This window comes from Filicampus tigris, chromosome 4, assembly GCF_054856515.1.
Source record: "Filicampus tigris isolate MCC_2025a chromosome 4, RoL_Ftig_1.0, whole genome shotgun sequence".
NCBI lineage: Eukaryota > Metazoa > Chordata > Actinopteri > Syngnathiformes > Syngnathidae > Filicampus > Filicampus tigris.
Window position 1 is genome coordinate 25,614,051 of NC_141220.1, and position 18,293 is coordinate 25,632,343.

Sequence of the window (18,293 nt, forward strand, 5' to 3'; positions counted from 1 at the left end):
CAACATTAGATGTATATATTAAAAAAGGACATTTGGACAGGCCATTCGAAAAGATTAAATTGTACAATTTTAATGACAAAATAATTTGTAATTAACATGTTTTGTTATTTCTAAAATAATAGTAATAATAATAATTTCATTATTAAAAGTTGTTATACGTTTTACAATTTTATAATGCTTTTATTTACGAGAACTCAATTTGAGTTTTGAATTGAAGATTGAATTAGAGTAACGGATTTTTTTAATCAAAAAAAGGAAAAGAAAAAAAAAGTGGGCAGTATGTGACCTGCAAGCCATTCTTAATTCTATTACTACTTCTTACTACGCATGCCAACCGTTTTACAGCTTGTCACTATAAAACAATCAAAATCCTGAAAAAAAAAGGAACCATAACAATTTAGTCCATACTAAGCAACATGAAAGACTTGTATTAAGGAAAACACATGAAATTTGATTAAAATGCAAGCTTCAGGACATGCATTTATATATTATTCATCATAGTAGGAACAAGTTGCCTCGCTCTTCCCCAAAGGTCGCTCCAAAAATCTGAGAAATATCTAATTAGAAGGTTTTGAAGCAGGTGAAGGTGAAAGGCTTCCAGCTGGTAAACAATGGTCCTGTGCAGAAGGAGAGGCTGGATGCTGAGACAGAAGGATGGCAGGAAGGAGGCCGGCTCTAATTGTCCTGATTTGCACTTTGAAAAACTTTGAAAATAATTGGAATTATGTGCCATTTCAGGGCCGTGTCCAAGTCTATATATATATATATATATATATATATATACATACATATATATATATACACACACATTTATATATATATATATATACACACACACATTTATTTATATATATATATATATACACACACATTTATTTATATATATATATATATATATATATATATATATATATATATATATATATATATATATATATATATATATACACACACATTTATATATACACCTATATATATACACATTTATATATACACATATATACACATTTATATATACACATTTATATATACACATATATACATACATATACGTACATATACATACATATACGTATATACATACACATATACATATATACATATACACACACATATATACATATATACACACACATATATACATATATACACACACACACATACATATATACACACACACACATATATACATATACATTTATATATATATACACACATTTATATATACACATATATATACACATTTATATATACACATATATACACATTTATATATACACATATATACATACATATACATACATATATACATGCACATATACATATATACATATACACACACATATATACATACACACACACATATATACACACACACATATATACATATATACACACACACACATGTATACATATATATATACATACGTATATATACATATACATACATACATATATATATATACACACATATACATATATACATACATACATATACATACACACATATACATATATATATACATACACACATACACACATATACACATTTACAAATACACACACGCGCGCACACACGCACGCACACACACACACACACACACACATACATATATACACACACATATATACATATATATATAAAAACACACATATACATATATATACGTGTGTATTCACACACACATACAGAGGAAAGTTTGAATGTCATTGTCTTTGTTGTAACGCGCTAATGTGTTAAAAATAAAATAATCGGCTAATACGATAATCGATTTTTTGCCAATTTTAAAAGATGGAATACCGGCCCGTTAATGGGCCAAGCCCTTGTAACAAGTTTTGCTGTGACCGGGCGGTGAGAGCAATTCCTCACCACTTCAAGCGTGCTGATGCATCAGCGATTGCCCGCAGCCGCTCGTGCTTGTTAGACAGTCAATACGAGGCAACTTTGGCCCCTCATCTTTCTTTATTCCCATTTCATGCTTAGCTGTCAGCACCTAATTAATGTTTTCGCAGTCATTCGTCAACCTTCTCCGCGGACGACAGGGATGCCGGGCGGCTATTTATATTCTCATCTCATTTTGCAAAGCTTTGTTTTATTAGACCTCCTCATGTGCTTCATGAAGACTGACAACATGATTGGAGGTAGCTGCACTGAAAATATGAGAATACAAGTGGGAGGCAAATAAACATGTCAAGTTTTAGCACTCGGCCTTGTAAAATGGAACAAGCGGGGATTCTCAAATGGTGATGTGCACCCTTCGGGGTGTGTGAGGGGACTCCTGGAGTGTGTGGGAGAGTCTCAACAATCGATATAAATGCACACATGAAAGTTTGGGCTATTTTCAGCCGGTTGGTGGGGGGCGGATTTGTACAAATGCACAATTCCGTTCGCACCGTCCTCCCCACCCGCCAGTCGACTATTAGCACTTGCTATGCGTTTTCCACAAAAAAAAAAAAACCTGAGCTCCCCCCGCAAAGAATTCACCCAAAAAACACCCCCACCATAAAAAAGATTTTGAAAAATAAAATAAAAAATAAATCCACGAACAGGTGAATCCACAGGTGCTGAACCGCGAGGGTCCACTGTATTAAAGAAAACGTTTAAAATCTAAGAACACCCCCAAAAATTTTTGGTAATGTTTTAAAAAAAAAAAAAAAATTAAATATGGGCCACTCAGATTGAGGGCGTGGGCCACATGCGGCCCGCCGGCTGCCAGTTGCACATCCCTGGTATAGAGCTTCTCCTCCAATCCCAAAGCGACTCTTTTTTTTTTTTTTTTTTTTTCTTTTTTTTTAAGCGGAATCAAATTATTCTGAAGTTAACTTATTACTTCTGCAGGCCCAGGTTGTGCGCCGACTCCCGCGTGAAGTCAGGGCGCTCGGAATGAGCTGTATAAATACCAGTTAACTTCAAAAAGAAATTGGCTGTGTGGCAAATACGAGCCGGCAGGCCAAGGTGATTGTAAATCATGCAATATGCATGGGCGGAGAGACTTCCAATTGAAGCCAATCACTATTGGAAAAGTGAAAAGAAACACAGGGCGATATGAAGGGCATATTGGCCTCCAAGTTTATTCACACAGGAGCGCATGATGAAATCTGCCTGTAAGAGCTCCATCCACTGACACGCGCACACACAACGCTGCGTTGGTTCAATTAAATTAACACAAGCAGATCAGATACAAAACCCCGAGCAGCTTACATTGCCGCACTTTGTTCACATTAAGAACACATTCAATCGGACTTTTTTTAAAAAAAAAAAAAAAAAAAAAAAAAAAAAGGACTCAACACAACAGCTTTTTTCTTGTCTTTTTTTTTTTTTTTTTCTTCCAGGACTCAATGCATAGGAGTATACAGTCATAATACAGTATTTCAACATGTTTTACAAAGATTGATACAGTATAGGAAACGAGAAATCATAAAAATAATAACTGCACAGCAGTAAGAAAGGTCATTTGTCGAGTATAGGTAGAAGTCATTTATCGCACGCACTGTGGAATAGCCAAGAAAACGCAGGGTGGAAAATAAACACCACGGGAACTATTTTTGCGCTCTATTCAGAAGTCTACAGAAGAAAACCCGCCCCCTGCACCCCACTTGTTTTGAGTTCTTTAGGAATGTTAAACATGGGCGGGGGAAAGAATCCAAGTTTGGCTTTTTGGGCCTACAAAGCTCACACCACCACAGACACCCAAAAAAAAACGCACACATATCAACACTGCGACCGTCAAAGAAATCACTATGAAATGTATTCGGCCTATTGGCGGTCGGGGTGGGATGCGGTATCGATGCCACAGCATTCAATGGCGATACGGTTGATGTCCGATATCGATTATGTACCGAAGGTGATTTGCTTCCAATGTAGCAGCGATTCTCAAAGTTTAGTCTTAAAAAAAAAAAAAAAAAAAAAAGTCTAAAATGGGCTTCTGGTAGTACATAAAATAATCATGTAACATTTATTTAGGGACGAGTTTTATCCCACTTTTTGTCAGACCGATACCAGTGTGAGTAGTCACCAATAAAATGTACTGAAACCTCAAGTCGTTTCAAGTATAAAATTGTATTTAAAGCGGACGTCAACGCAAACATATTTTTTTCAAGAATATGTTTTATGCAAGCCCACTAGATGAAACAGGGCTTTCTGATTAATTTTGCGTTTGTGGAATAAGTGTTAATCCACTCTCTCTGGGGGCGGCCATTTTGTCTTCTGTCGACTGAAAATGACATCACAAATTGCTCACAACGACCAATCACGGCTCAGATTCAGAGAACAGGTCAGCCGCGATTGGTCGATGTGAGCAGTTGTGATGTCATTTTCAGTCGACAGAAGTGACAAAATGGCCGCCCCCAGAGATGGCTAAAAATAAGTGCATTTTGCTACTTAACTTATAGTCCACAAACGCAAAATGAATCAGAATGCTGTGTTTCAACTAGTGGGCCTGCTGGGAACATATTCTTGAAAAAAATGATGCTTGGGTTGACTCCTGCTTTAACACATTTACAAAAAAAAAAAGTCAACAGACATTTCTTTCTGACGCAGACGATGATTTGCCGATGTGTCAAACTGCCGCAGTATAGCGCCAACTACTGCCAAGGAGGACTTAGTCAATGTCAGATTTTTTTTGGGGGGGGGGGGGGGGGTCTTAAGTATCTCTGGGTGGTATCGGCAACATCCAAGACATACATCAAAATAAGGCCGGCATTGATACTCGCCTAATTTGTATTGTACTTAAGTGCAATTAATGCAATCATTATTTAACTACAGTTTTTATTAGTTAGCATTTTTCTATATTTTACCACAGTGTTAATATTCAAACAGTGCATTATGTAAGAGTGCCTTCCAATCATATGAAATGCACTTGTAAGGAATAACCCTCGGCGTCCTTTTCGATGACCGCTTGGTTCTGAGACGCTACGTGGTCGTCGTGACGGAGCTGCTACTTGGTGCAAAAGCTTTGAGAATCGCTGCAATATCGGAATTTTTGCCGTATCCCGCTACTATCGGTAAAACATCGCAATCCCCAACCCCTAATTGGCACTCACACGCGCACATACTGCTGCAGCGGGGCATTTCTAGCATTTTAGACAGCACACACAATATCACAAGTCCAAATACATTGCTGTGTCTATAGCACTATCGTCGTCATAGGTTACCTAGAGAATAATTTAGAAACATTATATGTATCGACCTATTCAATAAGGCACATTTTTGGTCAAAGAAAGGCTCTGAAAGAAGCTTCTTGCATCGACTCTGCCAGTGAGACGAGTCAACGGGGACGCCGGCCCAGGCTGATGCCGTTCGATTGAAGGTGTGGAGGGGAGGTTGGGTGGTTAGGGCGGGGCCAAGTGCTGTTGTTCTGGACGTCGGGGCGCGCTGAGACAGCAAGGCGGGACAGGTAGGCTTGAGGTCCGTGCACGTTACCCCCCCCCCCCCCCCAAACCCTCGCAAAGGCAGGGTTTAACATTCTAAGGGGTCTCTGGAGCTCGTTATTCTCCACAGCTATACACAACCGTGGTCGGGTGCACACAATAACCACACTGAGAAACACACGCGTCTGTTGTCGGCTACACGGGTGACCGTGGCACGGTATACACACGACCATGGTGAGGTACGGACACAAACATGGTCAAGTGACTCTGGTGAAGTTGGACGCGTGCGGCGCACACGCGTTCATCGTCGGGGTACACGCCCAACTGTGGTAAGCTACACACAAAAGCTGGGATACATACACAACCATTGTCCATTACACACAAACACGGGAAGGTGTACACACAACCATGGGAAGGTATACACAATCATGATCGGATGTGCGCACACACAGCCATGGTGGGGTACACACACACACACCCAAGGTCAGGGACATACACTAGAGCGGTCAGGTACACACACACAGCCATTGTCAGGTATGCACACAACCATGGGAAGGTATACACACGACCAAGGTCTGGTATACACAGTCATGATCGGATGTGCGCACGCACAGCCATGGTGGGGTACACACACACACCCAAGGTCAGGTACATACACTGGAATGGTCAGGCACACACACAGCCATTGTCAGGTATGCACACAACCATGGGAAGGTATACACAATCATGATCGGATGTGCGCACACACAGCCATGGTGGGGTACACACACACACACCCAAGGTCAGGTACATACACTAGAACGGTCGGGTACACACACACACAGCCATTGTCAGGTATGCACGCAACCATGGGAAGGTATACACATGACCAAGGTCTGGTGTACACGATCATGATCGGATGTGCGCGCACACAGCCAGGGCGGGGTACACACACAAGCAAGGTCGGGTACATACACGACACCAGTTCAGGTACATGCGCTACCAGGGTAAGGCCAACCATGTTGAGGTACATACACAACCATGGCCAGGTACACCCACAGCCGCGATGAGGTACACGCATTCCCATTGTCAGGTATCCACGCAGCCAGGGTCAAGTGTACACAGAACCAAGTTCAGGTACACACACAACCAAAGTCAGTTACACACCCTACCTTTTTAAGGTATAGACACAACCACGATCAGGTACACACACAAACAGAAAGTCTGTGTGTCGTGTAGTAATGTATGCCTATTTGTTGAGTTTTTATTTTTTTTTTTTTTCTCCCTAAATCCATACTGTGCTCCCCTTACATAAACTCAGTCTGTGTTTTTATATATTTTTTTTGCCCTCCCCATCTCTTATGATTTCTTTTCATCTGCAAAAAAAAAAAAAGTTGTTTTCTCGGACGGGTTGCGCCGGTTCCATTTCGTCGCACTCTGTGGTACAGCGACAATAAAGCTATTCTGATTCGGAAAACCGCGGTATGATGTCCACACACACACACACGCACACACACACTCAACGAGGTACATACACAGTGGGCGGGGTGGGGGGCGTACACACTCAACACAATTATAAACAGGCGCATACGCAACAATGGCCAGGTACACACACAACCACGGGCAGGTGCACACACACACACCCCCATGCTACACACTCGACCGTTGTCAGGTACTCGTACAACAAGGTCTCAGGTCCTCCATGACATCATCGCCACGCGCCGACATTTTCCAGATGAAGAAGCGTCAGAGCGACTCGCCCCGCCCTGCTCTCACACAATAATCCCAAAAAGTATAACGAATATATACAAGCCATTTCGTTCAATATGTACCGCTTAGCAACTGCATACTCGGCAGATTATTGACAGCAATCAGCAAAAGGGCTATTACATAGCTTCAAGAGGCAGGATGCTTGATGAATATTTGGACAACAGATATACATTTATAAAAAAAAAAAAATAAAAAAAAAAAAAAAAAAAAAGAATGGCACAGGAACATCTTAACACTAATCAAATATAAACGTATTATATTTACTATTATTCTATTGCTGAACTGCTACCGTAGGCGGATATGATTTGTGAGCCAGTTCTCGCCAGAATTGAGTAGGATTTGCTTATATTTTGGTGGATGGATATTGGTGACCTTTTCGAGCGAAAAAAAAAAAAAAAAAAAAAAAAGTGATTTTGTCATTACACAAGAGTGTATTAACACAATAATTACAGATCTGAGAAGCCGTTACCAAGGCCTTTAATTTGATGCGCGACACGATGTGGTTTGTTGCAATTAGACTTTTGACCTTGCAACTTGTGAACAATCCAAATTCATCCGGTTTCAAGTAATACCCTACTAAATTCTGGTGATTGTAAATTGATGTGATTTGTCGGTAGCTCATTGCAGGCCTGATGTGAATAAGACATTATTAAGATAGCAGCTACAAAAAAAAAAAAAAAAAATCAAGCGCAAGTCAACCCAAACATGTTTTTTTTTTTTCAAGAATATGTTCATCGCGGCTCAGATTCAGAAAACAGGTCAAGCCGTGATTGTGTGAACAGTTGCCATGTCATTTTCAGTCGACAGAAGACAAAATGGCCGCCCCCGGAGATAGCTAAATAAGTTGCGGATTAACTCTTATTCCACAAACGCAATATTTATATCGCAATGCCCTGTTTCAACTAGTGGGCTTGCATAGAACATATTCTTGAAAAAAAAAAAAAATGTTAGCGTTGACTTCCCCCTTTTAGGAGCGATTAAAAAAAAAAAAAAAAAAAAAAGACACTGAAATGTTCTTCTGTGCTTTTGTTTTTCGAAAGTGGAATGTACCATGGCACTGAACACTAAAGGGAGACGGACTGTGCTGTTAGCGGCTTCCACAAAGCACGCGCGGCTTGAAAAATAAGCGACGTTAAAAAATAGATATACTGTTGAGCCGTCGTTCACGTGAGCCTGTACAATTGTCCTTGTGTGAGGACCCTTTGGTCTCCGTCAAAGTGGGGGGCGCAGGCTCCTGTCAATGTGGGCCCGGGTGGTGGGTGTGGCCTGGGAAAAAGGGGGGCGGGGCATTGACAGGAAGCGGGCGCCGCTCGGCCCTCACGCCCGACTTTAGGCATCCCGTGTGTAAATTCAAATCGGCCGCTCTCCAAAACACGATCCGCACCGCCGGCTGATCCATTTAAAAAGTTTTTTTTTTTTTTTTGGGGGAGTTTCCTTATAAAGCTCTTCTTTTTTTTTTTTTTTTTCGGCCATAAAGACAGATTTAAAAAAAATAGATCATACAATTCTCCGAAGGAAAAGAAATTGAACATCTGATTATCTCCTGCCACAGGGGCTTACTTCTTTCTCTCCCTCTCTTTCCACGCTTCCCGCGACGCGTGCTTGAGGTTTGGCAAGTGAGCTTTAAGGCGTACCTTTTTTTTTTTTTTCCATTTTTTTGACAGCGTAACACATCATCAACTCGCTTTGCTCTCCGTACGCATTTCAATGATACGCCGCACGGGAGAACATTATTATTATTATTATTTGAATATTGTCCCAGGGCAATAACGCACGCCACCTCCGTCTCGCTGTGATTTATCAAGCGGAAAACAAGGAGAAATAAGCCCCTGTAGTCACTGGCAGGACGCCGCCGATTATCCCGCCCGTCTCCTTCCGCGCGTTAGAGATCAGTCACTTTGTTTTCCAGGGCGGCTGCTATCTGCTGGAGCCGCAGGGTCAGCTGCTTACTCTGCGCCGCCGGGTCCTCGTCCAGGGATGAGATGATCTGGGAGGAGACGGAGAGAAGGCGCGTGAGGGAGGACGATCGGAAAAGAGTTGGGAGTTCAAGGACACCCAAGCGAAGGAGGAGTGAGTGGAAGAGGTTGTTGACGAAACGGAGGGGGGGGGGGGAGATGCGGCCGAACACCTGTCGCGCAGTATACATACAGTTAGGGCTGTTCCATTTTGCCAAATAAGAAAATCCCGATTATTTTCTCTCAAACCCGATTTTACGATTTCTTTGTCAAAAAAAAAAAAAAGAAGTATTTTGAATGTCTTTTATTTAAACTTCATTTTTCTTTCTTTGAACTCAAAATGCCAGTCAATTTAACTTCATACACACGGAACAATCCATCGGGATTAACAGCATTTTACTTACACAATAGATTTGGGTAAATCTGATCCCGCCATTATTTATCATTTTACTCGAAAATGAAAATGAATGACAGAAATTGTTAATTGAGAGCCAAATGTGTCAACATTAATACCTGTAGGGTGATTATTTGTCTACTACAAACGGAAATGAGCCTTTTGGCTATAATTGGGTGCATTGACATTTTTTTTTATTTAAAATGTTCAAACATGCACATGTTCCTCTACAACAAATAAAGACGAAACAAACTCTGCCGGGCCCCGCTTGCAGGTTTCATTTAAATTTTAATCCTATTTCTTCATTAGCTTTTGTTGATTCCTCCTTTTTTGTGACCTCAAGTGGCACGCAATGGACACTTGAAAGCCTAAGACGAAGGGGGGGAAAAAAAAAAAAAAAAAAAAAATCAATTCCCGACAGTAATTTTCCAATTCATATCCCGGAGAAATAATTCCAATTAAAATTGCACGCAATCACTCTTCGGGCGTGTCAAGCAGGAGGAGGCGGGGCGGGAGGCAAAAAGCAATAACAAAAGCCGGCAGTGGTGCGTTCGCTGGGACAGACCGCCTTTGGGCCTCTTACCCCGTCGTAGTACTTGCTGGCGTACCGGTACAGCTGATGCAGAGCCACTTGTGTATTCAGCTTGTCTGTGTGAGACTGGCCGCGAAAACAATCAAATGAAACACAAGTCACCATTAGAAGGCGCGACGAAGGAAAACATCAGTCAACTTCAGGCAAAATGGGTGCCGAGTGCAAATGCTAAAAAGTGCATAAAAAAAAAAAAACATTTAAAAAAGTCAGTTCAATCAAAACATACCAAACTGAAAAAAAAAACAAAAAAACAATTGAAAATATGAAACGTCTACTCATTTATTTAAATTTGAACAATAGCGCAGCATGTAAATACATGCACTTTTATTTTTTGGTCTTGCATAGGCTTGCTTTATGGCATTCACGCGGTTAAAAAAAATATATATAAATAAAAAAAAAAACAAAGAGAGAATTCACTTCAGTGATTTCAAAAATAACAAGTAAAAAAAAAAAAAAAAAAGCCTCGCAGAGGACTGCCTCTGTCTTGGAGCCGACCTCGGCTTACGTCCGTAGTCTGAGCAGCGTAAGCAAAGAAAAAAATGGCGTCTTACCCGCGAGACCTCGGCCAGATGAGTGTTCATGTCCTGGTCACTGACGGGGACCATCTGTCGGATGCCCTTGTAATAACTGACGCACACACAGACAAACGCCGTTCAGACTGCGAAAGAGACAACGTGTGCGAGAGTAAAAATTGCTGACGGCGCTTACTCATCCACCATCTTCTTGTAGGTCGAGATCTCCTTTGCATAGAGAAGTTTGTTACTCGGGGAGTCCTGTCCACACAAACAACAAACTCCTCGTTAACACGGAGGCGCCTTGACTTATGAGTTTGTTCCTTGACAATGTGCATAACTCCAAAAATATTTGGCCGTCAAATCATCTTCCTTCACTGCACTTAACTCATTCACTGCCATCGACGTGTTTATTGGTCTTTTCACAGTCCAGCTATTCAATCCCATTTACATTCTGTTCAAAATCTTTCAAAACGTTTTGGTAAAAGGGCGGTCTGAAAATGTCAGCGACCCGCAACCACTCATTTGTGGTTCATGTGCTGTTTTTAAAAGGCACCAATGTGCCAAAAGGTGAGCCAAATGACTGGTGTCAAGGAAGTATGCTGAAGCGATATATGCATATCGACTGAAAGACAGCCTTTGCATGTTGGGGAGTAGCCAAGTTTAGCTTGGGTTGTTAGAAGTTATGGAGAGTCTTTGTAAAAAAAAAAAAAAAAAAAAAAAATCCTAAATTAAATAATTTGTCAGTGTGATGTAAAATGAGTTTGAAATGATATTAAAGTGGTTTGGATTCATAATTTGCAGTGTATTTGAAGTTGAAACCCTTCATGTCTGGGTGTCAATTAACTGTCCCGTCGCCGCCCCTCACGCACTTCAAGGCTGTGGGTTGACTCACCCGACTGAGCTTGTGCTCGGTCTTGGTGCAGGCGTCCATGAAGGTCTGCGCGATGACGGAGAGCGAGGCGTCCACCACTTCCGACACGTGGACGTCGAAGATGAAGTGGGGGTTCTTGAGGATGTTCACCCAGAAGCGCAGAGGCAGGCTGCAGGAAACACAAGGCAAAAAGCCTGCTGAGCATTTTTGGCAAAGAAAAAAATCGACTTTGCCCGGCACTGCAAATGACCTAACATTCATGTTTTTGTAATGGGGTAAAAAATACTTGTTTTGGGGAGATTTATTTGTGTTTAATTTGGCCAAGCTGCTCAGTAAATGAACAAGCTGATTGATTGGTCCATCTTCTGAGCGTATCTGTGATCGTTTTTTTTTTTTTTTTTTTTTTTTTTTAAAAGCCGCTGATCAGCTCCAAGATCCTGATCGTGTAAAGCCTAACGATTTCCTATCGGGGGAAAAAAAAAAAAAATATCCGTGAAAGTTGAACAACTCTGAAAACCACGGCATTATGGCACGTTGAGACAGAATCAATAGCATTGACTTGAAGTCAATTCTTAATCATGAATAATTCAGTGGACGGTTTTAGCGCGCTCAGATCCTTCACAATCCAAAAGACAAACACAAGTGCTCCAAAAGGCAAACAAAAGGGATCTCGGAGCTGAGCAACAGCCAGCGATGCTTGTCGGAGGGGGGGGGGGGGGGGGGGGACTCCTCGCCAAAATCTGACCTCGAAAAGTCCTACAGCGACTCTGAACACCACAGTCGGCACGGCGCGCAACGCTCGACTACGCTAACTGATTTCCCCTCTGAACACAAAACAACAGCCTCAGTCGTTTCCATAATAACGATGTATGCATAAAAAAATAATAATAATAAAAAAAGAAAAAAAAAAAAAAACATCCTCTTTGATCTGAGCCCGTGCCCGCCCAAGTGAGACATGAAAACCGCAGAGTGTCAAATAAAATACATACGGGGTGGGCAAAACCCAAAAAAAAAAAAAAACCTCAGGAGGGTGCAACACAAGCATCAAAATAACGCTGTTGCAACAATCCCACAATTAAATTAGCTTGGGACACAATTACCATGTTTGTTTGTTGTTCTGCCTCGTACACACATTCATATTTAATACGTGGTCCCGCATTGATTTGATAAACATGACGGCTGGATGGCGAGTGTGCGGCGCCGAGTAATTAAATCGCTCATCGCCTGTCCTTGTGCCGGTGCGCTCTTCTCTTGCTCTCTCTCTCTCTCGCTCGCTCTCATCCGCGCGTCAATCACAGACATCGACATGCAACACGTTGTCTGGGGCGCCCCAGACTGCGCCGGCGTGACACTAATTTATGCGCGGAAATGTCACACGGGAGCGGCGGGATTGCAAATGCTAAAAACGCAGCGAAGCGCATTTGCACATCCGTATGCATCTCTTTCTCGGATAATCTACTTTTGTTTCATTGGGAGAGTTACTCGCTAGAGCTCCGGACGCAGATGTGGATTTGACGCCTCGGCGTGCGCGTTGCAGTGTTTGGGAAATTTGACGCCAGGGTTCAAAGTTTGACGACTTCGGCCAGGAATCGACGGAGGTTATGACTGCAGGTTATTCGAGAAGAAGTTTCCGCGTGGTTGAATAAAACATTTTCCGCCCGGATATATATGTCGCAGGAATAAAAAGATTTTTTTCAGGAATACAAGTGGAATATTACAAGAATTGTGTTTTGAAGTTACGAGGCCAATTCGAAAAGAGAAATGCTAAGTGTGGATGCAATATAACGCCAAAAAGTTACAAATGACTGGATTCACGTTTCGATGTTATGAGAATGGAGTCATAAGATATAAGAAGAAAAAAAAAGGTTGGAAATTTAAATTTTACAAGAAAAGTTGGAGACTGAAGTTAAAATATGTGAAAAGTCACAATATTATGATAAAAATAGTTTTACAAGTAAAATTACAGGAAAAAGGTCGTAGTAGAATGTCGTACAGTAACGAGACTAAAACTGCAAGATTATGTGAAAAAAAAAGTCATATACGGAATATAACGGGAGCAAAGACGACATTTTTGAAAAATGTTTGAACGTAAAAATATTTTTTTCAAAAGACGAAAACGCACCCCAAAAAAAAATTTTTTTTTTTTTACAATCCCCAAAAATTCTTCAGAAAACACTGATAAAATGTCATTAAAAAAAAATTCCTGGAAAAAAAATCCAAGCATATTTAAGGGGGGGGGGCAGTGCCCTTGCGGCCCCCACTTTAGCTCTGCCAGTGATGATAACCACAAAACGGATAATACGGGGAAATTTACAATGCCACAGGTCATTAACGGCCACCCAAAAAGGTTTGCGACATTAGACACAGCTATGGTGTGAGCACAAGAACACATTTTCCAACCCTCCTCCAAATTCACATATAGACAAATCCCCCCCAAATCCATCTTGTCCTCCCAAACATACCTGTTGGTCTTCCAGATGTGGATGGTCTCCTCATCCACGTTGTTGTGCTTGAGCGCCTGCTCGTCCAAGAAGTCAAAGAAATATTTGACCGCCGGCGGCACCACTGCCCCGGAGCACAGCACGCTGCGGAAGAAATCGTCCACAAACTGCTGCAACGTTCCCTAGAAGAAACGGCAAAGCCCAAATGAGTCCGAGAAGCACTGTGGAATGGAGATGGAATTTGAAACTGCTTTCGTATTTGCTCGGGGTTAATGGCAACCGCAAAAATAATCCACCCCCCGTGACAACACATTTGCAAGCTGCAAAAGCAACAGGTGGCGGAACAACCTCAACCGGCAAAGCAAATCAAAAGTGTGATGAAAGTCATTCGCGGAAAAGACGCGCGAATAACACGGGCAGATGGAGGACGATGAGAATCGTACGCGTGGACAGATAAAGAGAAGTAATCCCCGAATATCAAAATGAAGCAAACACGTAAATCACCCCTTTTTTTTTTTTTGTAACCTGTAAGAATAATTACACAGCATATATAATGTTGTACTTCATAAAAAAATACAACAATAACATCATTAAATTGAATAAAAGAATGATGGGCATTGATGCTAGTTTTGTTAGCCCGTCTACGGCGTTTTGTATTTGTTCGTTTCATTTTGGGAGTAAAGCTGTAATGTTTAATCACTTAGAAAATCACTTAAAAAAATATATATATTCAAATTCTATTCCATCATTCCATACAACACACTTTTTTTCATTTTTTTTTTTTCACCAAAACTCTTAACGCAACCCGAACAACAGCATGCTGTACTTATGTGTACGCTGCAATTTTCCATGGTTTCAAATTCATAAAAAGAAAAGACTGACGGAAAAAGGCAAACAGCGGTGAAAACGATTAAGTTCAGCCAAAGTGAAGTGAAAGAAGTAGCAATAAAGCTGGACATTCCTTTGCATTTCTATTTTAGTACATAAGTATTATTGTGTGTTTCTATGACGTGAAATATTTTACAGTGTTGGTTACAAAAATATTTTTGTGGAAAAGTTGGAATGGATTAATGGCATTTCCATTCAAATGAATGAATGCAAGTGATTTGAGTTACAAGTATGGTCACGGAACAAATTTGACTCCTATGTCAATTTTTTTTTTTTTTTTTTTTTTTTTAAATGCGATACAATGAGAATAATGTTGCAACATTACAAGAATGAGGTTGTAAAATAAAGAGTAGATATTACAAGAAAAAAAAGTCGATTTTCTAAAAACAACTTTTTTATTTGATTTGATTTTTTTTTGAGATGTCAACAAAATAGAACAAAGTGGAATCAATGTGCACCTTGACAGAGAGCAGCCGAGTGAGATAAATCTCGGTGATGGCTTTGGTCATGGACTTGTCCTTAATGCTGCCCCGCTTGGACTTGATCTCATCCAGCTCGTCGGCGGGCCTCACGAGGTGGAACACCTTGTCGTCATCCAGCAGCGCGTTCCCTGAAACGACGCTCGAGCAAGTCACGCAGGGCGCCGATGAACGCGCACTCCACACGGGTAACAACAAGCGTTTGTCGGCACTCAGCAGGATTGTAAAAGAATGCGACGAGGACATCAAAGACAAACGCTGGAGTAAGAATCCGCTTTTACGAAAAGCACATGAAAAGAAAGCGCGTCTCATTTGAAAGGGATCTTAAAGGAGCGCGGCTCGAAATAAAACATGAATTAGCATGCTAAATGAGAGCGGGGATGTGGGTGAAGGCCTGGGGAAATGTCATCCTTTCAAAGCACTTACGCTCCTCGTGGTTTTCCTGGTTCTGCTCGTAGTTCTGCTGAGTGTGGAGCACTCGCGACAAGACTAAGGTGGCGTTGTCGCGGACCTGCAATGCAACGCACACACAAAACACAACGGAACTACTTAGAGGAGACCTCCGCCAAGGTCAATATATAGAATAGAAAATAATCCTCGAGAGGGGAATTGAACACAGCACGCAGCAGATTGTTTCAAATGAAAAAAAAAAGAATGAATGAATAGAATAAAAATACGTAGTAAGAAACGGTTACATATAATGACGTTTTTTGGACAGTAATGTGGCATGACATTTTTAAAAATATTTCAAATGAAAAATATTTAAAAATATAATATATTAAAAAATATATATATATGATTAATAAAGTAGTTGATAATCGCCATGTCCGTTAAGAACTATTAGGGTCAAACAGAACAAACAAAAAGTCTAAATATTACGATAAGATTTTTGTATTTCAATAATTATTAAGAACTACACTTTTTGGGTGAGGGAAAAAAAGTCACAATTTGAAAGAAGAAAAGCTTTAAGTTATGAGAAAAAGTAATATTGTCTTATATTGTGAAAAACAAATATTAAAAATCAAGAAAAAAAAGTGAAATCATGAGGAAAAAGGGAGAGTATTGGTCAAATTTAAAAAAGAAATCTAGGAAAATGAAGTCATAAAGTTAGTGATTTATATTATAACGATAAATAAGTTGGAACGTTAAAAAAAGATGTAAAGAATAAAGTTGTAATGTTACAAGAACAAAAGATGTCATTTTATAATAAAAAAGTTCGGATGGTCGAGTAATAAAAATATTATTCGGAGTATATATATATATATATATATATATATATATATATATATATATATATATATATATATATATATATACACACAAACAAACTATGTAACTCTGAAAATAAGTTGTAACCAGAAAGTCACCAGAAAAAAAATAATTACATGAAAGAAAGTTAAAATTAACTTTTAAGATTGCGAGCATACAATTTGAGAAAAAAAAAGTTGGATTGTTACGACAAAGTCACATGTATAACTTCATTCTTGTAATCATCATCTACCATTGTTGACCAAAAAATAGCCCCTCTGTAGTTTATCGCAAAGCAGTTCGGTAGTTTTAGTATTAGTAAAAACGTAACAATGCACCTCGCACTCACACGGTTTTCCTTTGTGGCCCCGAACTAATTCATAATCAATACAAGCTGACTAGACGCGACAACCACGGCTGGCTTTCACCCGGGCATGTTTGCAGGCTATTTTCTCCCAAACAGCGGCATTAGCGGCACGCGGGGTGGGGTGGGGTTGGGGGGGGGGGGGCTAAAGATTCAACTTTTAACGGACAATCCGAGCGTTAACGATAGCAGGGCACCACAGAAGAATGAAGATTTAAGCGCATGAAAGGCGGCGCAGAAGGGCGATATTTGCGGCTGACCTTTGTTTTCACAGGGTCGATGTGGTGATAGCAAGATTTAGAGGGCTTCTGTCACTGCCGGGGGTTCAACTAAATGCTGCCGAGGAGGGATTGTGGTGCTTTTTCTCGGTTTTGCCGCTGTGTACTTCTAGTGTGGACGCTAAACAGCCATGGCATTAGGTACACCTGCGTGAGCTGGAGCAAGCGTGAAGGAAAGACACTTTTGGGCCCGAGTACTCGGAAAGTTAGCGGAATTATGTTGTAATGTTACAAGGGCAAAGTCGCTGGGGCTAATATGCTAGCTAATGCTGTTGATCGTTGAATAATACAGTCGCGTATGTAGCATGGGTTCATGATTGTGTACATGCTAGTTACACGCTGCTGAAAGTTGAGTCGGATTCGCCGACTTAAAAATAGAGGCGGATCGACTTATAGATGGCTACGATTTTTTAGCTAATATGCTAGCTAATGCTGTTGATGGTTGAATAACCGACCTACTGAATACAGTCGCGTATGTAGCATGGGTTCATGATTGTGTACATGCTAGTTGCACGCTGCTGAAAGTTGAGTCGGATTCGCCGACTTAATAATAGAGGCGGATCGACTTATAGATGGCTACGATTTTTTAGCTAATATGCTAGCTAATGCTGTTGATGGTTGAATAACCGACCTACTGAATACAGTCGCGTATGTAGCATGGGTTCATGATTGTGTACATGCTAGATGCACGCTGCTGAAAGTTGAGTCGGATTCGACGACTTAAAAACAGAGGCGGATCGACTTATAGATGGCAACAATCTTTTTCCCGCAGTGAAAAATGACGGAAGGGTACGTACATTGTAGTGAGCCAGTGTGTTGACGCGTTTCCATCTGCCCTCTTTCTGGGATGTCAAGTCCAGATCGGACAAAATCTGGCCTGTAGAGCCCGGGCGCCACTCTGTGGAGAGAAAAGGGAAAAAAAAGGTTTCACTAACTTCATTTTTTGCATTTGTACTTGTTAGGGTACTTGGCATAGTTTTACTTGTAACCATTTACCGTACATTGAGCTACATTCTGCTCGCTACTTAATTAATTGGTCCATGTTCAGGGTTTTTATATATATATATATATATATATATATATATATATATATATATATATATATATATATATATATATATATATATATATATATATGTATATATATAT

At 40.5% G+C, this 18,293-nt stretch overlaps 1 protein-coding gene across 3 annotated transcripts in view; it reads right to left on the bottom strand.

The window, feature by feature from the left end:
• Window positions 1-3,043: 3,043 nt before the first annotated feature.
• plxnb2b (plexin b2b) overlaps window positions 3,044-18,293 on the bottom strand; it is a 183,434-nt gene continuing 168,184 nt past the window's right edge. For all 3 annotated transcript variants that reach the window (XM_086027394.1, XM_086027395.1, XM_086027393.1), the window contains 9 exons: window positions 17,942-18,042; window positions 15,681-15,765; window positions 15,234-15,385; window positions 13,909-14,069; window positions 11,468-11,615; window positions 10,769-10,833; window positions 10,612-10,687; window positions 10,052-10,126; window positions 3,044-9,106 (listed from right to left, as the gene is read on the bottom strand). In XM_086027394.1, coding sequence (XP_085883520.1) covers window positions 9,002-9,106; window positions 10,052-10,126; window positions 10,612-10,687; window positions 10,769-10,833; window positions 11,468-11,615; window positions 13,909-14,069; window positions 15,234-15,385; window positions 15,681-15,765; window positions 17,942-18,042 — 968 coding nt within the window. In that variant the 3' untranslated portion in view covers window positions 3,044-9,001. The remainder of the gene's footprint in view (window positions 9,107-10,051; window positions 10,127-10,611; window positions 10,688-10,768; window positions 10,834-11,467; window positions 11,616-13,908; window positions 14,070-15,233; window positions 15,386-15,680; window positions 15,766-17,941; window positions 18,043-18,293) is intronic.